The sequence below is a fragment of the Chinchilla lanigera genome, unplaced genomic scaffold (genome assembly GCF_000276665.1).
Source record: "Chinchilla lanigera isolate Chin_1 unplaced genomic scaffold, ChiLan1.0 scaffold00021, whole genome shotgun sequence".
In the NCBI taxonomy this organism is placed as follows: Eukaryota; Metazoa; Chordata; class Mammalia; order Rodentia; family Chinchillidae; genus Chinchilla; species Chinchilla lanigera.
The window spans coordinates 27,615,857-27,623,653 of NW_004955422.1; the positions used below are offsets into that span (position 1 = coordinate 27,615,857).

A 7,797-nucleotide genomic window follows, 5' to 3' on the forward strand; every position below is an offset into this window, starting at 1 on the left:
GGGAGCCAGCAGGCAGGAAGCTAGCCAGCCAGAAGGCTGGCACTCCCCACCCGCAGCTCCCTGTGCGCCGGAAGCCCTCCTTCCGGGAAACCCTGAGGCCGGCGATGTTGGACATCTTTTAATATGTTTATTTGCCATCTGTATTACCACTTTAGTGAAATGTTTATGTCTTTTGCCCATTTTGTAGTTAGATTGTTTTTGTTTATTTTTACTACTGATATTTTCGGGGGGGGGATATCAGGACTAGAACTCAGGACTTTGTGCTTGCCAGGCAGGCGCTGTGCCACTGAGCTAAATCCCCAGACCATTTTTTTTTTTTTTTTTTTTGACATAAGGTCTTGCTATGCAGTTCAGGCTGGCCTTGAGTTCACTCTGTAGTCCAAGCTGGTCTTAAACTTGCAGTGATCCTCCTGCCTCAGCCTCCTGAGTGCTGGGATTACAGGCGTGGGAAAATTTTAGTTTCAAAGAGATCCAATCTATTAATTTTTATTTTCATGGATCATTTTTTGGTGTGAAGTTACCTTGTGGCTTTGAACCATGTAAATGTATTTCTTTTTAAATTTTCTAATTCAAAAGAATGGTAAATAAAAGGCAAATAGAAATATTAAAATGTCACTACATACCACCCCACATCATGGTGTGGTTTTTTGTTTTTTGGGTTTTTTTGGTGCGGTTTTTTTTGTTATTGTTGTTTTGGCCGGTTTTTTTTGAGACAGGGTCTTGCTATGCAGTTCAGGCTGGCCTTGAGCTCACTTTGTAGCCCAGGCTGGCCTCAAACTTGCAACTATCTCCCTGCCTCCGCCTCCCAAGTGCTGGGATTATAGGCGTGCGCCATCATGCCCAGCATCCCAAATCATGTTTTATGTGAACTTTGAAAAACACTCAACCAGGCCGGGGATATAGCTCAGCAGCACAGTGCCTGCCTGGCAAGCGCAAGGTCATGAGTTTGATTCCTGGTACCAAGAAAAGGAAGGAAAAACACCCAACCAAGCCAGGTGTGGTTGTGCACTCGTGTAATCCCAGCACTCAGTAGGCTGAGGCAGAAGGATCACTTGGAGTTCAAGGCCAGCCTGGGCTACATAGTGAGTTCAAAGCCAGCCTGAACTACACAGTCAGACCCTGTCTGAAAAAAAAAAGAAGAAAAACACCCAACAAGTGCACAGGGAGGCCCCAGGTGTGGGAAGGGGGAAGGTTCCGAGTGCCCTTGTCCCCAGTAACCTCCGTCATTCCCTCCTGCAGATCAACATGTACCTGACATCACGCGTCCTGTTTGCCCTGTGCCGCCTGGGCGTGGAGAAGGGCTACATTCCTGAGCCCAGGTGGGACCCGTTCCCTCTGCACACCGGAGTGATCTGGGGGATTGTGCTGTGGCTCTTCGAGTACCACCGGCACACACTGCAGCCCTCGCTGCAGTCCTCCATGACCTACCTCTACGAGGACAGCAACGTGTGGCACGACCTCTCGGACTTCCTGCTCTACAACAAGAGCCGCCCTTCCAAGTAAAGCGGCCTGGGGTGCCTCTGGGGGCTCCTCCCCTGACTGGCTCCGGGCAGTGTCCAGCTGTGCCTGGAAGTCTGGCTCCCTGCGCACACCCTCCCAGGGGACCCTGCCTTCTCCCAAGTCATGGGCCTCACACTCCAGCTTGAGTCAGCTCAGGGTTCCAGCTGCCAAAGTAAAAGCACTGCTGTTCCCACTAGGTACTTTTGAATGGTACAAAAAGTGGCAGAATCCACCTGAGGAGTCTTGGGCTTGGATCCAGCTGTGCTGCTAAACTGGGTGAGACCACGGCGAGTCACAGCTGCTCTGGGCCTCGGGTCCCGGAGCTCGAGGAATACCTTGGAGGAGGTTCTCTTCCTAGTGGGCGTGTTGGGTCTTCCACTGTTCTTAGGTAATACGGGGCTCCTTGCTCGTGGGCTGTGGGTTGCAAATGCTTAAGAAAATTAAGTTGCTTGTCTCGTATGTTGTACTGAAGAGGTGCTAAACCTCACTGTCTAAAAGAAACACAACGTGAGCCACGTGTGCAATTAAAATTTTTCTAGGGCTGGGGCTGTGTAGCTCAATGATAGAGCACTTGCCTACCATGTGCTGGACCCTGGGTTCCATTCCCAGCACTGGAAGAAAAAAGTAGAAACAAATGAGATTAATCTTAATTACATATTTTTAACCGGATATTTTGAAAATACTGTTATTTAACATGTGATTAACATAGAAAATTAATGAGTTACATTCATTTTTTTATACTAAGTCTTCAAAATTGGGTGCATAATTTACACTTCCAGCATACCGTAATTAGAACCAGCGTGGTGTCCAGGGCCCAGTAGCCACGTGTGCCTAGTGGGCTATTGTGCTGAACAACACAGATATATTTCTACGCCTCCAGAAGGTTCTAGTGGACTGGGCAGACCTAGAGCTGGAGGACGTGAGTTTGAGGCCCTATTCCGTCCCTGTGTAACCTTGGAGAAGGTCTTGACCCCTCAGAGCCTCAGTTTCTCATAAAATGAGGATAATCATTGTAACTAGTGTCCAGATTGGACTTTTACAACTACAGTTACTGCCACTACTACTAATTACTCCAACTTAGTGAGGTCCTACTTCCTCCTGGGTGCTCTGCACAGACTGTTTTTAATCTGTACAATGTCTGTACAAAAGTGTGTGTGTGAATTCCTGTTTTATTTTTATTCCCAATTTAAAGGCGCAGAAACTGAGGGTGAGGGTGAGAAAAGGGAGGTATTTGAACCCAAATCAGTTTTTGAAGCCAGCTGTCTTATTTCAAAGCTCATGTTTTTTTCAGTGCCTTGTTTTAGATTTTAAAACCCAACCCCTGCTGTGCAAATGTAAGCTCCTTACAGGATCCGACCTGGAGAGGGACACAAAGGCCAAAGCCTGCAGGGACAGAAGTGAAATGCCAGGGCACTGTGCAGGCGGGAGTGACAGGACACAGGCGACTGCAGCCAGTGCAGCAGTCAGGTGTTCTGGAGCCACTGTGATGGACGGGTCATGGGTCCATGGGCTACCAAGCTGAGCTTCAGTCTAGGAGGAATATTTCTGTTAATACATGTAGCCCAGGGAAGCTGAGGCAGGAGGCTTAGAAGTTCAAGTCCCACCTGTGCCCACTAGCAAGCTGCTGTTTCAAAATAAATTTGTTCCTAAAAGACTGGGGAGACCAGGGGTGTAATTCAAGGGTGAAGCATCCCTAGCTTTGATCCCTAGTACCTCCCCCCCAAATTAATTGTATATGTATATTTTTATATATATATGCCGGCGGGGGGGGCGGTGTAGCAACCAAAAGCAGTGGTGCGTGCTTGTAATCTCGGCCGTTGGCTGAGACAGGGGGATCACAAGTTTGAGACCAGGCTGGGCAACTCAGGACATACATATATGTATAATTCACCCCATCTATTTCTTTTTCTGTCAGAGAAGTTAGCAGTAGAAGTGCACAGGAGTCACTGATTAAAATGCAGATTCTGACCCAGAGGGCCTGAAGTGGGGCCCAAGCGGCTTCCTCCGGGCCGGCCGCACCCAGATGAGTCCCTGCCTGAGGAACGAGACGGGGTGACCATTGTTTTCCCTGTGACCAGCGTGTCCGTGTCCGGAGCTGTGGGTGGTTGGGGTGGGATTGCGTCTGACTTAGCAGCAGCGCTCTCAGTCACAACAGTTTACTACAAACTTGGAGCAGGTGACTTTGGAGATCCTTTTACTCTCTCTGGAGGATATAGGGAGGGCAGAGGTTGCCCATCACCTGTCTAATGTACCCGGCCTCTGTGCCCTCTAATTGGCCACTCTGTGCACCCCGGCATCTTCTCCAGCGGCCCCCCCTGTGCCTTCCTGCCTGAGGACTCCACTTGCCCCTGGTGGCTGCTTTGCCACCCTGCAGCAGGTCTGAGGTGCTGGGGGATTAACTCGCCTCTTGGAGCAGCCCTCAGCCCAGGACCCCAAGGTCCTCTGCTCAGTGGGGCTGAGCTCCTGCCCACGGTGGGGACTGCTGAGAACACGCCCTCCCTGTTCTCCCCGCCTCACTGCCTGCCGGTGCCTCCTGGGACCACTAATCACATAAACCACTTGCACTGAAATCCTGCTTTTCGCATCTGCTGTTGAGAGAATCGGAACTAAAATCGGTTTCTGCTTGAGCAGGAGGAGAGGCTGTGTCACGGGGTAGTTAGGGCCATGGGCTTTGGAACTGGAGTGCTTGGGCTCAAGGCCTGGCCCCTCTGTTTCCTTAGACAGGTGACTTACCTGTTTTGTGCCTCCGCTTACTCATTTGTAAAACAGGTGTTGTAATAGTGCATGCCTCACGGGAGCTGGAGGGTTAAGCACTACAGCACATAGAGTGAGCAGTCAAATGTCGCTGTTATTTGTGGCATTGCTCTTGGGAACTGGGCACGCCCTGCTCTTAGCCTGTCCGACCCCACAGCTGAAGGTAAAGCCTTGGCCGCCTGCCTTCCCAAAGGCCCTCCACTGCTGCTAGGCTTGGCTGGTTCCACTGCCGAGTGTCTCTGCTCTCTAAGAATAGGTTTCCCTCGCAGATGGCATCTCTCTGAATCCTGCCAGAGCAGCTGGTGCCTCCAACTGCACGCTCCAGGGAGGAAGGCGGGGTGGTCCCTGCCGTGGAGCAGGGCTCTGGCTTCCAGCAGCCCTGGGAAGAGCTCCTGCCTCCCTCCTAGCTGAGCCTCCATTTGCTACTTTCTGTAGAGCAGGGATCATCAAAGGGCCCTTGGCATATCATAGCCACTACAGTCTCTGAATGCTAGTTCCAGAAATGGCATAGTGGCTTAAATCTAACCTGTATTTATTAGCCACCTGCTACTTTCATGTTGTCTTTTTTTTTTGGTTTTTCTCCGGTACTGGGAACCGAACTCACGACCTTGCGCTTGCCAGGCAGGCGCTTTTGCCGCTGAGCTAAATCCCCAGCCCCTTCATGTTGTCTTTTAACATACGTGACTGTGAGAAATCATTTTAAATCAGTAATATATATACTTAGTCCAGAACTCAAATGGTGTAAAAGGATGTGTAAGGGAAAATCAGGCTCCCTCCTGCGCCTGAGCTCCACCCTAATCCCCCTGGCCAGGGGAACGCCGGTCACACTTCCTGGAACTGCACAGCCATGTCTGCCTCCCCTCAGAAACTTGGACCTAGCAGCAACATCTCTGCTCCTTAGCATTTCCTCCTTGCCCTCTGTGTGTGGTTTCTCTTTGACGAATAATCCTAATAAAAGTGAGTCTCTGAGCCCATTGTGGTCTCCGCGCTCAATCCCGCCTCCCGAGTGGCCGGGGAAAGCCCTCACTGTGAGCAGCACAGCAGCGAGCCTCCCCAGAGGTCCGGAGCGCGTGGCCTGTAACTTCCTGTGCTGGGGCGCAGGACTCCAAGTGACTGGCGGCGGGGGACGAGAGGGCAGTTCATCAGCTCTTCTGCTCTGCTCCCAAATTAGAGACGTTAAGGGAGCCCACCGGAGAGGCGATGAGTCCCGGGCTGAGACTCCCAACACACCGCCGAGCCCGATGCTCGCCGCCGGGCTCCCACTCGCAGGCTGCAATGAGGGGCCGCTCTCGGGGGAAGCGCCCCGCACGCCGCTGGCGTTTGCTGCTGCACAAGTGCAAGCCGGGCTTGCAAGAACGAGGCTCCGAAATGGGCGTCCTCCTCAGGCAGCACAAGCTGTGGCTTCAGATGGACACCGTCTTTGACAATTAAGCGGGTATTTATAAAAAGAAATGAAATGAAAAAAAAAAAAAAAGAAAGAAATGTTATTTTCTTCTTCTCATATCTCGTCGCCGACTCCCAGCTAGAGCGTGTCCTACTTCAGCCTGGAAGGGCGTTTCTGAGAGGGTTTTAAGCTTAGGGCCCAGTGGGAGTACAGGAGCGCGGAGTGTGAGCTTTGGTCTGAGAAGCAGCTTCCGAATGGAGGGCTCGCTGTGCTCGGTACCAGGCTCCGGCTCCAAGCTGCTGTGGAGGCCATGAGTTCATAAACAAGACAGAGGGCGGGTGGAGTTGAAGTTCAGGTCCGGGGCTGGCTGGAAATCTCGTTCTTGCTGCTCCTCTGGGCTCCTCGCTCTGGCCTTTCCCAGAGGCCAGCTAAGCCCCATCAGCTCTTTCAATTTTTTTTTTTTTTTTGGACACGAGGTCTTGCTTTGCCGTTCAGTCTGGCCTGGACTCATTATGTATCCTGGGCTGGCCTCGAACCTGCGGCGATCCTCCTGCATCAGCCTCCTGAATGCTGGAATTACAAGTGTGCGCCACTACACCCGAATGACTTTTTATCTCACTACGCAGTTCATACTGGCCTTTAAGTCATTATGCAGTCCATACCAGCCTCAAATTCTGGGCAGTCCTCTTGCCTCGCCCTACCAAATGCTGGGAGTACACGCCCAGCTCAAGACACTTCTTTCAGTGTGTCTTTGCTTACGTGTGTGATGAGCCCCTCTGGCACCTAAAGACTATCACCTGTTTTCAGTGTGCTGTTTCCAAAGTGCATTCAGTAAAATGTATAGGATTACAAAGGAAATCTATTACAATGAGTATCGAAATAGTTACCAAAACAGATTGTGTGAGTGTGTGGTGCTAGGACCTCAAACATGCTAGGCAAGTGTTCTACCACTGAGTTATACCCCCACCCCAAAATATTTTCTTATATTTATGATTTAGGAATATAGTATATATTCTCTTTTTTTAAAACCGGGTGTGGTGATGCATGCCAGTAATCCCAGCACTCAGGAGGCTGAGGCAGGAGGATCGCTGTGAGTTCAAGGTCAGCCTGGGTTCCATAGGGAGTTCAAGTCCAGCCTGAATTATATAGTGAGATTCTGTGTCAAAAAACTATTGAAAAAAAAAAAAAAAAAAAAAAGGAACATATGTTCTTTTTTAAAAAAAAAAAAAAATTAAATAAAAGACCTGGGGCAGATCTCAAGTTGCCATAGTTTCCAAGGTATAGATAAGCATAAACAGTACCTGAAAATCCCTGCAGTGGCTCTGACCCATATGGAACCAGCTGTGTTTTCTAGTGATAATAAAGTCCCAGGCACGCCTAATAGTCCTCTGAGTCGGTCCCTTAAATTCAAAGTTGAAGAAAATATAGTATTATAAAGGCTAATTCAGGGGGTGGTGGCTCACTCCTATAATCCCAGCACTTGGGAGGCTGAGGCAGGAGGATTGCCATGAGTTCCAGGCCAGCCTATGCTCCACAGTATAGTCAAATACTATAGCCTAGACTACAGTCAAATACAATACAATACAATACAATTGACTACATAGCAAGACCTTGTCTAAAAAAAAAAAAAAAGAAAAAGGCTAAAATGAAAATAAAAATGTACTTTTCCTCCTGAGTTTGTGAAATTGCCATGAGTTCCAGGCCAGCCTATGCTCCACAGTATAGTCAAATACTATAGCCTAGACTACAGTCAAATACAATACAATACAATACAATTGACTACATAGCAAGACCTTGTCTAAAAAAAAAAAAAAAGACAAAGGCTAGTGTGAAAATAAAAATGTACTTTTCCTCCTGAGTTTGTGAACTTGGGGATCATGGTTCCCCAATCAACCCTAACTGAACATAGCAGCTGTCATTGTCTACCAAGCCATAAGAATAGGAATAAAAACATAATAGTTTGCAGTGGTTGAGTCCTTCTTAAGTGCCACAGGATACTGGAGGGCAGGATTCAGCAATGAAAGAAGCCAGTTCCTGCCCACCTGGGGCTACAGTCTAGGGAGGGAAGCAGCCAGTGAATATGTAAAGTCTGCTGGGGCTGGGGATGTGGCTCAGCGGAGGAGCATTTGCCTGGGATGGATGAGGCCCTGGGTTCAATC

At 49.4% G+C, this 7,797-nt stretch overlaps 1 protein-coding gene across 1 annotated transcript in view; it reads left to right on the plus strand.

Moving 5' to 3' along the window:
• Pxmp4 (peroxisomal membrane protein 4, 24kDa) overlaps positions 1-2,045 on the plus strand; it is a 15,554-nt gene extending 13,509 nt beyond the window's left edge. Inside the window, exon 4 of the mRNA XM_005384839.2 lies at positions 1,240-2,045. Coding sequence (XP_005384896.1) covers positions 1,240-1,503 — 264 coding nt within the window. The 3' untranslated portion in view covers positions 1,504-2,045. The remainder of the gene's footprint in view (positions 1-1,239) is intronic.
• The last annotated feature ends 5,752 nt before the right edge of the window (positions 2,046-7,797 follow it).